This window comes from Dermochelys coriacea, chromosome 7 (genome assembly GCF_009764565.3).
Source record: "Dermochelys coriacea isolate rDerCor1 chromosome 7, rDerCor1.pri.v4, whole genome shotgun sequence".
Classification (NCBI taxonomy): Eukaryota; Metazoa; Chordata; order Testudines; family Dermochelyidae; genus Dermochelys; species Dermochelys coriacea.
Window position 1 is genome coordinate 65325949 of NC_050074.1, and position 17491 is coordinate 65343439.

Here is a 17491-nt window from a genome sequence, read left to right on the forward strand (position 1 = left end):
TGAGAGACTAGATACACAGGAGTTTGGGTCTTCACTTCTGCTCCTAGCAAAGTTTGCTCCAAGACTGGTTTGGGCAATTGTTGGTATAGCTGGTTACATCTACTGAGAGGGATTGTGGAGATAGACCTCAAACTGCATGCTGTTGGGGGTTAAAAGTGAGAAATTGAGTCAAGTCCATGCAATTTAGCCTTAATCAATTTTTGCCTTCATACAATTTGTCAGAATTGTCCCATAGTGTCTGAATCCATAAGTATGCCAGACAATAGCAAGACAAAACGGAATTGATAGGGGGCCCAAATTACCACATTCCAGAAAGTTCTTCCACCTTCCATGATCATTGTTGCCTCGTCTGGTCTGGTCCTTCAGCCCCATCCTGCAGTTTCTATTCAGCATTTCTCCAGGGCCCTGTTCACTTGAATTTTTATACATTTCCACATTTTGTATTACTTAAACTTTGCCCACTTTTGCCAGCTTTTAGCACATTACCCATTTATTTTTTATGTAACCTGTATATTACACACGTGCAAGCTTCTGCATTTTTTGTTTCACGTTTCTATGTCATGTCATTTTGTGCCACTCTGGTCCTGGCTTTTCCCAGTAAAAGGCTTCTTGCTGTTGTGTTTTTACTTTAACTTCTAGCACAACACGTTACCTTTGTTCTGTCAGCAATATCATTTTAAGCTAATCAGAATTCTATGTAAAAGAATTGGCAAATTGCACTTATGCCAGCAAGGCCTGGACCTAACAACTTGCCTCATTTAAACTCATTCACTATCCATAAGGTGGGTATATAAATACATATAAAACATAGCTATCAAAGTTTTTACCCTTACCATTAACGATTTTCCATTTGTATATTTCAATGTCATATTCAGTGTGTATAGATCATACCTCCTTAACCTATTTGAGGGGGGAGTTGTGGAAACATGGATGACCCTTTTCTGTCAAGATTTATCATATTTAAACATGGGTTTTCAAAGACCTTTTTCATTCAAAGTCCAGTTTTGTTGGTGAATATTACAAAAAAACATTAGAAATATATGTTGCGTTTTGAGGGATGTCTCAATTTTTGGGCCTTGATATTTAGTTGGTTTTAATGGTACCACAATACCTGCCACACTCACCAGACACCACAAGGAGGTCTTTGTCTGAGATAGCAGGGCTGACAAACACTCGACAGTAAATTTTGATTCCACTGAGAACTTGCCACATAATTGAGGCCAATGTGGACAGTGTGCAAGGGAGCAAGTATTTGTGAATGGATTGATAGTGGATTAAGAAAGGGACACAGTTTAAAATCTAGTCAATTTGGGGCAATGTCTTTAAAGCAGTTTCACAGGTGCTGCTCCTGTCCCAGATTCCCAACCACATTTTTTACAACCACATTTGAAAGTTTTCCTTCTCACCCGTTTTCTGTGTGAAAGGGGGAACTGAGAAACTGACTCAACTCCAACAGCTGCCAACTTCACCATGAAAACAAGCAGGGGAAAAACTGGAATACTTCTCATCTCCAAACTTTTGGTATTATTGTCTGTGCTGCTTTTTAAGTTAAAATGTTTCCAAAAAAAATAATTACCCTTTAAGAAAAATGCAAGCTTTTTTCCATAAGTAGCTTTGAAAAATGGTGAGTACCACTTGTTGCCATCTCAAGTACAAAAGTAAAGAAAATATTTTAAGCCACAAAAGAAACCCAGACCTATCAAGGGTAAAACATGCACTGGTCATTCCCAGAGAAAAAAGATTATGAAAGGAAGAGCATGAAATACAATATACTCCAAACCAATCTGTGTCTACAGAATAGTGGTTAAAGCACAGGATTCTGGTTCTTTTCCTAGCTCTGCTACTGACTCAATGTGACTTTCCAACTTTCTAGAGGAAACTGGTTAGGGAGCAACTAGAAGGGGTCTGATCAAGGTGGACTCCCTCTCCCCCAAAACAGAGGAAGTGTCAGCAGAAATGGGTGTGGAAACATAATCCGGTTTGTAGCACTATTAACTTTGCCTAGGACTACAGGACCAATGGCCAATAGCTGAAGAGCAACCAAGCTGGCTATACTACTCATGCAAGGAGCTGGGAGCCTCACGTACAGAAATATAGATAAACTGTCCAGGGTGCAAGGTAATTAATGTCTTTCTGTCGAGATCTTCTGCCTCTTGATGCTTGTTTGGCATCGTTTTTCTAGGGGAAACTGCAGCAGAACAGCTGTTTAGTGGTAAAGTCTTGTCCAAGTGTCTTTACTCAGAAGAAGATGCAACCTATGACAGCGGGATCTATATGCATCACATCAACAAAATACTATACACTGTAAAATTACTTGGGTATAGAGTTAATACAAGAAAACTGTTCTGCAAACATTTACCTAGTAACATTGGGTGCAGTTCCTGCAGATGCCAATGGCAAATGGTAGATATAAAGGTCTGACTCTGGTATAGGCAGAGCATATTTGGATCCTAGAAATTTCATGTCCACACAACCCAGACTTGCATATGGTACTTGTAATGGTGCAAATTAATTATCCATAACCTTTCTAGGAAAAACTTGAGATGTTTAAGGAGAACTAGACCATACATAATTTTCTTTCCCATATGCAGCTGCATCAGAAAGATAATGCTTGACTATATTGTGAATTATAGTAAGGACTAGTTGAAGTGTTGATGGGGAATTTAGACCCCTCTTTTTGATGTATGAATCATGACAAACTGATCCCAGTTTCTGTGAAAATGTTATTTGTAACTATTTGCCAGATGGGCTGGACAATTTGACTTGACTAGTCACTGTGTTGATGGAATGTGATTGGTTATCCACTATATCATGTGGGATTACGTCTGTGCTCTGGTAGGATGGAACTTTTAACACAAAATGAATAGAAAATACTTTTGCTCACACATGCAACAATCTCCTGAGTCTAGGTGAATAAGGTCACTTGTATGAAGAAAAGTTCTTACCCAAAACATTAGCTCAGTCAAAAACTTGTTCACAAATGGCATAGTAAAGGGTGTGAACAATGCCAAACCAACTTGCAGTTTGGAATCTGGGTGAAAGTTTAAACACTCTTTTGGAATATTCACTTGAGTACAATTCTCTCTCCAGTTTAGTGTAGACTGTCAAGTTCAAAATGATAAACAGGTGAAGATACAATAATCACTTAAATAAAAATTGCTTTTTAGTGTTATGTATGAAACTCAAACTTTTTGATGAACTATTTGAGGGCAGAGAGGCTGCACATCTTACTTTAAAACAATCACACAAATATTCATGTTCGTTTCATGCATCAGAGGGGTTATTTCCAGAACTTGATGAAGCAACAGTAAAAATGACCAGATAAAGCAAAAAGGAATGATTTGTACACTCCATGCTACTGGACTCCATCTGAGAAGGACATCCTACTAACAGCTAAGAAAAGTCTGAAATATAGTAATATTTTGAAAAGGTCACTAGGTAAACTACTGTGCTGTATGACTGACTGCAGGCCTATAGCTGTGCACTCAGGCATAAGATTTTAAGAACTCACTTTCTAACTACTACAGTTTTTAGAACAGGCCTATGTGTGTTATGTAAACACTGGGCCAAATTTATTTTTTCTCTGGAATTACTGGCAAATCTAGCCTTAGTGTGTTGTGTATGGCACTAAGACTCTCTCAAATTAAGCCAAAAAGCCGACAAAGATTTCAGGTTTTGTTTTTTTTTTTTAAACAATCAGAGTACAGGGATAGTGTGCTCTACTGCTCCACAAAAGTTCACTGATTTCTCACATACATAATTCCCTGCTTGATAATAGGACTTTTTCCCCCCCCCTCAGGAACTGTACAATATCATGTAAATTCCTGTATTCTGACCAGGGGCCATAATTAGGTATTCCAAGTATAGGGATGCGATAGGAATTTCCTTACCCATCATGCAGTCTGAGCATGGGAGGCTGAAGTTGGCTGCCTGGCATTTAGAAATTAAGTGACTACTGATGCAGGAATATTCAGATATGATAATCTCTACCCTTTTAGCTTCCAGATAAATCAGTGAACAGAGTAGATTGTGTCTGGCTATAATATAAAAGCTGGGGTACAGAGTTGCATGATGGGGCTCAACCTGATGTTGAACATTCTCATGTGCCATCCTTTCACACTTCCCTCTCTGGCAAGTAGCCATGATAACAGTAATGTTAGCTTGATCTGTAGTGCAATTAAAAGTTCTGTCCATACAGAACCAGTACTGAATTTTTCATGCTGATAAAGTGCTTCTTTGGGCAAACCCAGAATTCATGCCTCAAGTCAACTGCATTACCTAGAAGTCTCATGAAATTGCACTATAAATCTGTTCCAAGCCATTGCACCCAATGGATGCCTGCACAATGCTAAAAATAGACCTAGACAAAACCAAGGCATTCATTCAGCTGATCAAGTTCACTTTGTCCTTTCACATGGCTTTAAAGGTACAAAGTTTTATGTGTTGGATGCACAAGGCAAGATTTTCTTCTGCACTCAGGCCACACTACTTAATTCCTGTTCTCCATGGATTTAACATATCTAGTACCTGAACATCTTGCATGAGGTGTTGCTAGGGGATGGTATTAGGCTAGTTTCCAGATGACTGATGCATGGTATTCATAGGTTCTTTTTGCTTACATTAGTCCAAATGGTTTTGCTGTCCTTGCTATACACTTCTGAAAAATTACCAGTGTATGAACTGGGACACTCACTATGCAGAAGAATATGTTTGTGCCACCCCAAAATTTCCTTTCTTCAAGTAGGAAGGGACACAGATCCTGTGCAAGCTTGGGTAAGGATCACCAATTTGGTAGACATGTGACGGCCTAATGCAGAACATGAAAACTTGGTTAGATTCATTGATGTTTTATGCAGGGCTTGGCTACACTTGCAAGTTAGAGTGCATTAAATCAGCCCCGGATGCCCTAACTCCTGAGGTGTCCACATTGGCAAAGCACTTAAGAGCACCTGGACTCTGCAGCTGGAGCACTCCTGGTAATCCTCCTCCACGAGAAGCATAAAGCTTGCTGTGCCCTGGCTGAAATGCCTGGGTGTCAGTGTGGACAACATGTTGCATTACTGCGCTGTGACTGGCCTGTGGAAATGTCGCATAATCTCCTGAAGGCAAGTGGCCATTCTCCTCGTTGTTTTGAGCTCAGCGGCAGGCATGCAGCTATCCCCTTTCAAAGCTCAATGTCCGACAGCCGGAATGCTTATCTGCTCCGGGACTAAGCAAATCAATACTGTAGAATAATGCTGCTGCCGCCGCCGCCAAGGCAGGAGGTGTGTGTGTGTGAGAGAGGCAGGGGTCTGCTGCTGTCTGAACTTACAAGACAGCATGCTGACACACTCTCTCTCCCCCCCCCCCCACATACACACAACACATTCCCTGTCACTGTCATCCCCCACCCCCCTTTTGAAAAGCATGCTGCAGCCATTTGCACACTGGGACAGCTACCACAATGCATTGCTCTCTGTGGAGTTGCAAGAACTGCTAATGTGGCCATGCCACTGCGCTTGCAGCTGACAGTGTAAAAACATGGCAGCATTTTCCCTGCTTCTGTCTCCGAAAGCTGGTTTAACTCCCAGCGTTCTACATCTGCAAGTGTAGCCAAGCCCTTATAAAAATATAGGTAAGGGACAGTTTATCAGTTATCTCAATTGGCAGGCGCTTCAGAAAGGAATGTATCCTTGAAACATCTATTGACAAGTCTGAATTCTGCCAACACCCTGAAAACCCATAGACCTTAGGTGAAGAAAAAGTGGAGGTAAGTGTACAAATTATGCCTGCAGAATCTATTTTGTAGAGAGCGCCTGTGTGTACAGAGCCCACATGTCAATTTGTCTACAGAATGAAGATGTGTGCAAATGTTATGAGTACAAGAACTAAAATTGGCTCCAGTAAAGTAAAAAGTGAGAATATGCAATGCATAAGTAGTTCTTATGCACAAGTCAAGTTCTAGAAATTGACTTATTTAACACAGTAATCAGCTTCTTTAACTTTTTTTATACAAAGTGACTTTTATTTTTAGTACAGAAAATCCAAGTCAGAACTGTACCTGTCTGTCTCAATTGTACCATTGGAGTCCAACTCTGACCTCAACTTAAAAAAAATATAATTGCTGTCCCTCAACATGTAAAGTATTTTTACCAGTAATTCATCAATATATTTCCTATATTTATTTTTTTTAAGTATTTTGAACTATAAAACAGAACTTAAAATTTAGGACCAAATTTTTCTTTGAAGAGCTGTACAAGAAGAATCCCTTTTTTAATTAAACTGCAAATAAAAGCAAAACTACACACTGTTGGGTAAAACTAAAAAATACTTCTTGCTACATAATGAAATGTTAGGAACAGTCACCGAGAAACAGTTCTACTTCAAAAGAACAACTGAAGTACAGCATCTACAAACATGACATACAGTTAGAGAGACAAAAACAAACTTTGTTAAGAACACAGACTCCGAAGTGCAAAAACAAAAAAGGAACTGATGCAATGGAGTTTGGTACAATGGGCACACAAGTCTTGTAACCAAAACTAAATGATTGCTTATTTGTTGACAGTGACAACACTAACAATTATGGTACCTCCCTACAGGCTTTTAATCAAAGCCCTAAAACTGTGACTGTTCTTATATTAAATAAAAATCTATGTGAATGCTACACACTGAAGTACAATGCTTAAGAATTACCCTGCAAATTGCACCAACATAAGCTTTCAATATTTACAGTCTCTAAAAGTGACAAACACAGCATGCTAGGCCTAGCTATTGACTCTCCCCCTCTCAACTTAATCCAGGCCCAACAACCAAAAATTATTTCTCAACACACTAAGTTCAGATTGATCAGATATATTATGATGTTTAAATATTCGCTCCATGCATAAAAACGAAAAACAGTATCTTTGACAGACAAGCATTTGTATTTTATCATCAGTGGTCTGCCCTGTAGAGGAGTGCACTTCGTTCTGAGCTCACTCCCAAAATGTACCGTTCACAAAACTCGTGTGATTACCAGGTAGTCATGTCAACAGTGTGCTCGGAAATGGTCAGAATTGCAAGGTAGAATCACACTGCCCACAACCATTCATTCATATGTAAAAACATCACTCCATTTTGGAGATATGCCTCATTTAGGGAAAGGAAAAACTTTAAAAAAAACAAAAAAAAACCCAAAAACATTCAAGTAAACATCAACAACCAAATACTTGGAAAAGGATTTTGTAAACTTGTCATTCTAAAGGGTTTTTGTTTCGCAGCATCACTAAATTAATCTTATGAAAAAGTACACCTACGTTATATCCCATCCTGTTTTGTATAAAAGCACACTGTAAAATACAAGTTTTTCTGATAAAGTGATCTCTCTCTCTTCCAGCATACCTTGTGGATGTTTTTTTTAATTCAGTGTATCAATCCCCTTCATGAAAATCAATTTTTATATCTCTAGAGATATAATGGCCAGTGTCCATTGGACAAAAAGAAAAGCCAACTGTTTAGTTACAGCTGTAGAAGAGTTTCACAGCAAGTATCTATAGCGGGCCAGCTGGAATCCACAGGACTTTATTTTGTTCTTGATCAACAGTTGTCATAATCTGAGTGCAAATGCTTGAAAGGGCTCCTCCCTGGACAATACCTACAAAAATAAAAATAAACACCGCAATCACACACATTAGGCACCGGAAAAAGCAATTCTTAGTCAGGTATTTTCCTACATAGTATTTGTCAACAGACCATGCATAAATTAACCACTTGGCTATCTGGCAGATACAAGAATGTGTATAAAACAATAACAAGGATAAATAGAGCTGAGAGGTTAAGTATTTAATATGCAGACTCTCCTGCTAACCCTTAAAATGACAAAGGAAGGTAGTCAGAGCCCTGGCTATAATCAACAAAGACAACTGTTTTGTTAGAGTCCTTTGCTTGCTATTTTCAGAAGCATGTGGCACAATTTGTTCATTATCCCTAAAAATGGCCAGAACCCCATTATATCATAATAAACCCATACTGTTGAGCAAGGGGTGGTCGAGGTTTAATATTTATATAGTAATACACACAGCAACTATAGCTGTAGCAACTAGGTGCTGTTTACAAATATTTAAAACTAATTGTATAGGGCTGAGCTAAATAAAACCACCATTGCTGCTACCACAAATTTATTAAGACAACTATGCGGGGGGGGGGGAGAGAAGAGAAGCAAATAGGCATAAATACACCTTGCATAGTGTTCATAGGCATGCCAAACTCAGACGACGGTGGAATGCCAAGCAGAACAAGTTCAAAAGGCAAAGGCCTTCTTGTTGAGACATCCCTGATATATCTGTCCTGGAGTGCTCAGTTTGAAGAACTAACAGCAGGAGTTTTGCATCATGGTGTTACCCACTAAAATAAACTTTGCCCAGGACCCTCAAACCATTCAAAATAACTAGTGCAGGCAGTTAGGAACAGGAAATGGGACTTAATCAAAATAATAATAATCATCCCCAAAGCTTGGGTCTTGCCTGTACTGACACCGTTCTTAATGTCTGCCTGCTATTCCTTGCTCTAGCAGTTGTTCAGCTGCAACAGCACTCATGTAGGAAAAAAAAAATCAGTGTAAACAAGGGAGAGCAGACCATAGGAGCTTTAAAACATTAGAGTGCCTTTCATATCTTAACAGCTGTGCCTGAAAAAGCCCTTGACCACAGCTAACAATTCTCTCGAGTAATAGGAAAAAATAGCAAGAGGCAGACTTTTTCCTCATCTGAACCGAGAGAATTGAATACCACTTAAACAGAAAGGTATTCTAATGGACACAGCACACTGTGCCGCACCAACACCATGAGAATTTGGAAGTAGAATGCACTGACGCAAAAAAGGACAAAAAGGGGCATTTAAAAGGCAATACAGATCAAACCAAGTGTGCAGTCTCTAAACTGAAGATGGCCTGAACGGGCTATTAGCCAAAAAAGTTGGTTACTGAAGCAGCCCCAGGGTTCAGATCTGTAGGTCTGCTGCACACCAGGGAGAAAAAGCTATTGCGTGCAAGATTATATATCACTCTATGCTTAAAACTACACATTTTTCTCAGAATCCTGCTATGTCAGTTAAGCACTGAATCTTAGCTTGGAATTTTTAGTATGTCAAAAGTATAATTCAGTTTCAACACAGCTGTTTTGGTTCTGTCTGTCTCAGTAGCATCAAATTGGGGCCTGCAAACTGCTAGGCACCGTACAGTGAGTCCATGCCTCAAAGAACTTACACTTTAAGGCCCCTCATCATGCGATGAGTCTCTGGTCACACACGGTTTGTTGCAGGATTGGGCCTCAATTAAGATAACATGCAACAAAGGGGTGCAAAACCCACATACAAGGAGCAGAGGATAGCATGCAGTTATATAAAAAACTAGTTATGTGCACATTTACAAGGTTCATGGTCACTTTGAAAATGGAGTACTTCTCTTATTTAATAAGCTAAAAAACTGCCATTGTTAATGATTTGTGACTTTTCTCAACAAGTAATAGGACCTTCTTATGGAGAGACAGACCTGTCCCTAAAGATACTGTATATTGTGTGTGTATGTAAAACCACTTCTGTAAAAATCGCAGTAGAATTTCTTCTAAATTAAAAGAAACATTAAGGACTATAGCTCTATATAAGGGCAAGGAATTATTAATATTGTTATAAGGACTTCATGCTGTGTTCCTAGGCACTGTTTGTGTAATGTTGGGGCCATTTGCTTCTGTAGTACTGAGATTTCAGCCTGAATGTTATGAGTTTATGCAGAAGAGTTTGGTGCTGAAATGAACTGAAGTATCTTTTAAGTACTGCAGCACTGTCTCGGGTAAAATATGTTTGAAAACATTCCTCAGATGTTCAGTGGCTCATATTATGAATTGTGCCATTAAAACAGACCTCTGATACGATTATGTATAATGGTTCCATTCCAATGACTGTGTACTCGCCTTCTTAAACCTCCCTGTAACATGTCATATCAATATGTATTATTGCAAAGCCATTAAATCCCAGTATAGCTTTCTTATATTAGAACTCTGAAATACACCACACTATGGCAGGAATAATAATAATAAAAAAAATCAGTGCATGTTGTAACATTATGACAGTCACATCATTCCCATCAATAACACTTACACTTGATATAGTTTCACCATAATGCTCCCAATAGTGGATCATTTGTGCCAAGCCATTTTGAAAGATGTCATTATACTATATATAGAAGATACTCTAAATCCTAAAACTAAACATGTTATAGACTAAGCAATTGTGATTTTTTTTTTTTTTAAAAAAAAGTGATACTCTCTTTAAAAAGAATCAGAGCACAAACATGACCAGAACCAAAGGAGAGAAAAAACACAAAAACCCTGCTATGTACGAAAGGCTCTTTTGAAACATAGTTTAGGTGGAACAACCTGAAACTGTGTTCTCACTAAAATGATGATTAAATACTAACCTGTGAAGTACTTGCTATATTCCTGTTCTATTTTTTGTGCTGTCTCAAATTGTTCTTTGGAATGTTTTTGTGTAACTTTGTCCCTCAGAAAGACTGGGTCTTTTTGCTCTCTGTAAGAAAAAAATAAAACGTCTGCTTAACAGTTATTCTTTCAACAGACTCTAGATGAATTACATACAGTTATGGTAATGTCCAAGCCTCTGATTAATTTTCAGGCATACAGAAAGCGCCATCTGGAGATTCAGTGTAATATTACCAGTAATATGAGGATTAAGTGATAGCCAAAGCATATGCTTTGCTGTAATAGGAAACACAGCATAACATTAGCCGAAATTCACTCAGTGAAAGCAAAGGAAAAAACCTCCAACTTCTCCAGTTTTAAAGGATATCTTCAGAAGTCTCAGGTCATCCTACACTTTGGAAAAAAAACACTTCTTTATCAAAAAAACACTAAAGAAATTGCTCTATCAAAGGACTTAAAATGTAAATGCATTTATTAAATTTTACAAATAAACAGAGAATCTTGTGATACAAATTGGGGGGGGAGGGGAGGCAGCTAGGGACAAGCCGTAAAGTCCTCCTCCAGATCAACATTTCTCCAGTACTTGGGAGCATTTAGATCCATGGATTTGGTTCAAGTCCATCTCTACAAAATGCTCTCATAAGTATGAAACCAAGATCCGATGTTTAGCTATCACACTTTGGATACTGTAGCAATTGGGCTAGATAGGTACAGAGCCCTAATGTAAACAGAGGCTCTTTGAAATGGGCCATCCTGATTATCACTATAAAAGTTTTTTTTCTCCTGCTGATAACAGCCCACCTTAATTGATTAGTCTCAGAGTTGGTATGGCAACACCCACGATATCTATATATCGTCCTACAGTATTTTCCACTGAATGCATCTGATGAAGTGAGTTTTTGCCCATGAAAGCTTATGCCCAAATAAATTTGTTAGTCTCTAGGGTGCCACAAGTAGTACTCCTAATTTTGATGAGCATTGAGAAATCAGGACTTCGTGTCAACAGTTCAATCTTTCACAATATTATATTTAAGTCGGTTTTCAAAAACAGTAGCTGTAACAGTGCTCAACAGTAGCAGTTTCTTTATATTTTGAAAATCTAGCCAATAGCTAGTACAGCTTTACAGAGAATATGAAGCGTACAGTGCTCACTTTATATTTTTAATTACAAATATTTGCATTGTAAAAAATGAAAAATAGTATTTCAATTCATCTCATACAAGTACTGAAAGTTGAATTTAGAAATGTAGAATTATGTAAAAAAAATAACGGCATTCAAAAATAAAAATGTAAAACTTTAGAGCCTAGAAAGTCCGCTCAGTCCTACTTTTTGTACAGCCAATTGCTCAGACAAACAAGTTTGTTTACATTTACAGGAGATAATGCTGCCCACTTCTTGTTTACAAAGTCATCTGAAAGTGAGAACAGGCATTTGTATGGCCCTGTTATAGCCAGTGTTGCAAGATATTTATGTATTAAATACGCTAAAGATTCGTATGTCCTGATGCATGTTCATTTTCATCATCTGAGTCAGATGCCACCAGCAGAAGGCTGAATTTCCTTTTTGGTGGTTTGGGTTCTGTAGTTTCTGCATCAGAGTGTTGCGCTTTTAAGACTTCTGAAAGCATGCTCCACAGATTTTGGAAAGCACTTAAGATTCTTAAACCTTGGGTCGAGTGCTGTAGCTATTTTTAGAAATTTCATATTAGTACCTTCTTTGCATTTTCTCAAATCTGCAGTGAAAGTGTTCTTAAAATGAACATATGCTGAGTCATCATCGGAGACTGCTATAACATGAAATATATTGCAGAATGTGGGTAAAACGCCAGGAAATATACAATTCTCCCCCAAGGAGTTTAGCGCTAAATTTAATTAATGCTTTTTTTTTTTTTTAAAACAAGAGTCATCAGAATAGTAGCATGTCCTCTGGACTGGTGGCCGATGCACGAAGGGGCATACAGATAGTTAGCATATCTGGCATGTAAATACCTTGCAATGTCAGCTACAAAAGTGCTGTGTGAAAGCCTGTTCTCACTTTCAGGCCTTGTCTATACTATGAAATTAGGTCAAATTTATAGAAGTTGGTTTTGCAGAAAGCGTTTTGATTCAGTCAATTGTCCCCACACAAATGCTCTAAGTGCATGTAATCAGCGGAGTGTGTTCACAGTACTGAGGCAATCGTCGACTTCTAGAGCGTTGCACTGTGGGTAGCTATCCCACAGTTCCTGCAGTCTCCGCCGCCCATTGGAATTCTGGGTAGAAATCTCAGTGCCTGATGGGGCTAAAACATCATCGCGGGTGGTTCTGGGTACATATTGTCAGGCCTTTCTCTCCCTCCGTGAAAGCAAGGGCAGACTATTGTTTTGCACCTTTTTTCTTGAGTTACCTGTGCAGACACCATACCATGGCAAGCATGGAGCCCGTTCAGCTCACCGTCACCTGAGTGCTGGCAGACGCGGTACTGCATTGCTACACAGCAGCAGTTTATTGCCTTTTGGCAGCAGACAGTACAGTATGACTGGTAGCCGTCATCGACATAGTCCAAGGTGCTCTTTTAACCGACCTCGATGAGATCAGGGCGCCTGACATGGGAGTGGCTCAGCCAGGTCATTTCCCTTTTAAATTTATCTCATGGCGATTCAGTCCTACCGGCAATGCACTGTCTTTTAATCTGCAGCCAGCAGAAGACGATGGCCAGTAGTCATACTGCACCATCTTCTGCCGAGCACCCAGGAGATGATGACGGCTAGCGGTCGTACTGCACAGTCTGCTGCCAGCAAGATGTATAAAGATAGATGAAGTAGCTCAAAACAAGAAATAAACCAGATTTGTTTTGAATTCATTTTCTCCTCCCTCCCTCCGTGAAATCAACGGCCTGCTAAACCCAGTTTTGAGTTCTGTCCTTGAGGGGACCATTCAGTTTCTCACAAAGCCACTCCCTTTGTTGATTTTAATTCCCTGTAAACCAACCCTGTAAGCAATGTTGTCAGTCGCCCCGCCCTCCGCCATAGCAACGGCAAACAATCGTTTCGCGCCCTTTTCCCTGGATTGCCCAAGCAGGAGCAGATGCCATAGCACAGCAAGCATGGAGCCCGTTTAGCTCACCACAGCAGTTATGACCATTGTAAACACCTCACACATTATCGTGCAGTGTATGCAGAACCAGAACCTGAAAAACCAGGCGAGGAGGCCATGGCAGCGCTGTGATGAGGACATGAACACATTTTTCTCTAAAACTGCGTTCCCCCGCAATTTGGAGATCATGGTGTTAATGGGGCAGGCTCATGCCGTGGAACGCCGATTCTGGGACCGGGAAACAAGCACAGAGTGGTGGGACCGCATAGTGTTGCGGGTGTGGGATGATTCCCAGTGGCTCCGAAACTTTCGCATGCGTAAGGGCACTTTCATGGAACTTTGACCTGTTTTCCCCTGCCTTGAAGCGCGAGAATACCAAGATGAGAGCAGCCCTCACAGTTCACAAGTGAGTGGCAATAGCCCTGTGGAAGCTTGCAACGCCAGACAGCTACCCGTCAGTCGGGAATTAATTTGGAGTGGGCAAGTCTACTGTGGGGGTTGCTGTGATGCAAGTAGCCAACGCAATAATTGAGCTGCTGCTATCAAAGGTAGTGACTCTGGGAAATGTGCAGGTCATACTAAATGGCTTTGCTGCAATGTGATTCCATAACTGTGGTGGGGCTATAGACGGAACGCATCTCTCTATCTTCGGACCAGACCACCAGGGCAGCCAGTACATAAACCGCACTGGGTACTTTTCAGTGGCGCTGCAAGCACTGATGGATCACAAGGGACTTTTCACCAACATCAATGTGGGATGGCCAGGAAAGATACATGACGCTCGCACTTTCAGGAACTCTGGTCTGTTTCAACAGCTCCAGCAAGGACTTACTTTCCAGACCAGAAAATAATCATTGGGGATGTTGAAATGCCTATAGTTATCCTTGGGGACCCAGCCTATCCCTTAATGTCATGGCTCATGAAGCCGTACACGGGCACCCTGGACAGTAGTCAGGAGCTGTTTAACTATAGGCTGAGCAAGTGCAGAATGGTGGTAGAGTGCGCATTTGGACGTTTAAAGGGTCACTGGCGCAGTTTAATGACTCGCTTAGATCTCAGCGAAACCAATATTCCCATAGTTATTGCTCCTTGTTGTTTGCTCCACAATCTCTGTGAGAGTAAGGGGGAGATGTTTATGGTGGGGTGGGAGGTTGATGTAAATCACCTGGCCGCTGAATACACGCAGCCAGACACCAGGGCAGTTAGAAGAGCACAGAAGGAAGCGGTGCGCATCAGAGAAGCTTTGAAAACCAGTTTTATGACTGGCCAGGGTACTGTGTGACACTTCTGTTTGTTCTCCTTGATGAAAACCTGCCTGCTTGGTTGACTCTAATTCCCTGTAAGCCACCCACCCTCCCGCCTTCGATCACAGCTTGCTTGCAAAGGAAATAAAGTCACTATCGTTTAAAAAACATGAATTCTTTATTAATTGATTATACAAATAGGGAGAAAGAAAAGGAGTACTTGTGGCACCTTAGAGACTAACAAATTTGAGCATCAGCTTTCGTGAGCTACAGTTTATGCCCAAATTTGTTAGTCTCTAAGGTGCCACAAATACTCCTTTTCTTTTTGCGGATACAGACAAACAGCTGCTACTCTGAAAAATAGGGAGATAACTCACAAGGTAGCCCGGGTGCGGTGTGGGAGGAGGGTAGGAGGGAAGGAAAAGGCCACTTTAAACTTGTTGAATGCCAGCCATCTGTTGCTTGGGCTGTCCACTGGAGTGAAGTGGTTGGGTGCCCGGAGCCTCCTCCCCCCACTGCGTTCTTGGGCATCTGGGTAAGGAGGCTATGGAACTTGGGGGGACGGAGGGCGGTTAAGCAAGGGCTGCAGCGGCAGTCTGTGATCCTGCTGCCGTTCACGAACCTCCACCAGACACCGGAGCATGTCCATTTGATCCCACAGTAGCCCCAGTGTTGCATCAAGCCTCCTCTGATATTCATGGCGCAACCTCTTCATCGGCCACCATCCTGTACTCTGCTATTGTGTCCCTCCACACAGCTCTGTCAGTGCCAGACGACTGCATGAGCTCAGAGAACATTTCATTGCGCATGCGTTTTTTTCGCCGCCTTATCTGAGATAGGGCCTTTGGGACAGAGGAGGGAGGCTTAAAAGATTTGCAGCTGCTGGAGGAAAAAAGGGAGTAAAGTATTTTAAAAGATACATTTTACAGAACAATGGCTATACTCTTTCACAGTGAATAACACTATTCACATTACATAGCACAGCACATGTGATTTTGGTACAAGGTCGCATTTTGCATCTTATATTAAGTGCCTGCGGCTTTGGTGTTAGAGATCACACACTCAGGGCTGGGCAACAGAATTCGGCTTGCAGGCGGCCATTGTAAGCCGTAGTCTTTTGGCTTCTGCAACCTTCATAACAGCAGCCCCCTCCTTTCCCATACCAAGCAAAGCCCGTTGAGTTGGCCATTTAGTGCTGCGGTTTTCCTATTAACGTGCAACAGCAGAAACCAAACTAACCCCCTCCCCCATCCAATTCTCTGGGATGATCGATTTTTCTCTCCCCCCACCACCTGGCTGGTATCAGGGAAGATCACTGCTAGCCTAATGCGAACAGCTCAGCGCCAATGCTCCCATCCCCCACACCGCGTGGCTAACTGCGGGGAGGATTTCTTTTCAGACACAGGCAAACAGCCCAGTACGAACGGGCACCTCTGAATGTCCCCTTAATCAAATTCCCTTATTTCAACCAGGTTACCATGAATGATATCACTCTCCTGAGGATAACACAGAGAGATAAAGAACGAATGTTGCTTGAATGCCAGCAAACACCGGGATCATACGCTGCCAGGCTTTGTCATGCAATGATACCAGATTACTTGCTAGTAGCATGGTGTGGTAAAGTGTCCTACCATGGAGGACAGAATAAGGCTGCTCTCCCCAGAAACCTTCTGCAAAGGCTTTTAGAGTACCTCCAGGAAAGCGTCATGGAGATGTCCCTGGAGGAGTTCTGCTCCATACCCAGATACGTTCACAGATTTTTCCAGTAGCTGTACTGGCCACGAATGCATCCCAAGTCCTCAGGGCTACTTAATCATTAAAAAATGCTTGCTTTTATAACATGTATTATATTTTAAAAGGTACACTCACCAGAGGTCCCTTCTCTGGCTTCGTTGGGTTGGGAGGGTATTTCAGGCAGGGTGATAAAAAGATCCTGGCTGTCGGGGAAAATGGTGTGCTGTGTGCTCTCCCTAAGCTCGTCGTCGTCCTCCTCATCTCCCCCACCTGCAAAATCCTCAGCCATGGCGGAGAGTACCCCATCATCCACGGACGGGGAGGGGTAGTGGTGGCGCCCCCCCCCCCCAGAATTGCATGCAGCTCAGCATAGAAGCGGCATGTCTGGGGCTCTGTCCCGGAGCATCAGTTTGATTCTTTGGTTTTCTGTTATGCTTGTCTGAGCTCCTTAAGTTTCACGCGGCACTGTGTTGTGTCCCTGCTGTAGCCTCTGTCCCTCATGGCTTCAGAGACTTTTTGAAATGTTTTGGCATTTTGTCTTTTGGAACGTAGTTCTCATAGCACAGATTCCTCTCCCCATACAGTGATCAGATCCAGTGCCTCCTGTTCGGTCCGTGCTGGAGCTCTTTTTCGATTCTGGGACTGCATGGTCACCTGTGCTGATAAGCTTGCCTGGCCAAACAGGAAATGAGATTCAAAAGTTCCCGAGACTTTTCCTGTATACCTGGCCAGTGCATCCGAGTTCAGAGTGCTGTCCAGAGCGGTCACAATGGTGCACTGTGGGATAGCTCCCGGAGGCCAATACCTTTGAATTGCATCCACACTAACTCTAATTCGAAATGGCGATGTCGATTTCAGCGCTAATCCCCTCATTGGGGAGGAGTACAGAAATCAGTTTTAAGGGCCCTTTATGTTGAAATAATGGCTTCGTTGGGTGGACGGATGCAGGGTTAATTCAGATTTAACGCTGCTAAATCAGACAAA

At 41.4% G+C, this 17491-nt stretch overlaps 1 protein-coding gene across 2 annotated transcripts in view; it reads right to left on the reverse strand.

Moving 5' to 3' along the window:
* Positions 1–5982: 5982 nt before the first annotated feature.
* Positions 5983–17491, reverse strand: part of DLG5 (discs large MAGUK scaffold protein 5) — a 185702-nt gene continuing 174193 nt past the window's right edge. For both annotated transcript variants that reach the window (XM_038409298.2, XM_038409301.2), the window contains 2 exons: positions 10433–10542; positions 5983–7615 (listed from right to left, as the gene is read on the reverse strand). In XM_038409298.2, the coding sequence (XP_038265226.1) occupies positions 7512–7615; positions 10433–10542 (214 nt within the window). In that variant the 3' untranslated portion in view covers positions 5983–7511. The remainder of the gene's footprint in view (positions 7616–10432; positions 10543–17491) is intronic.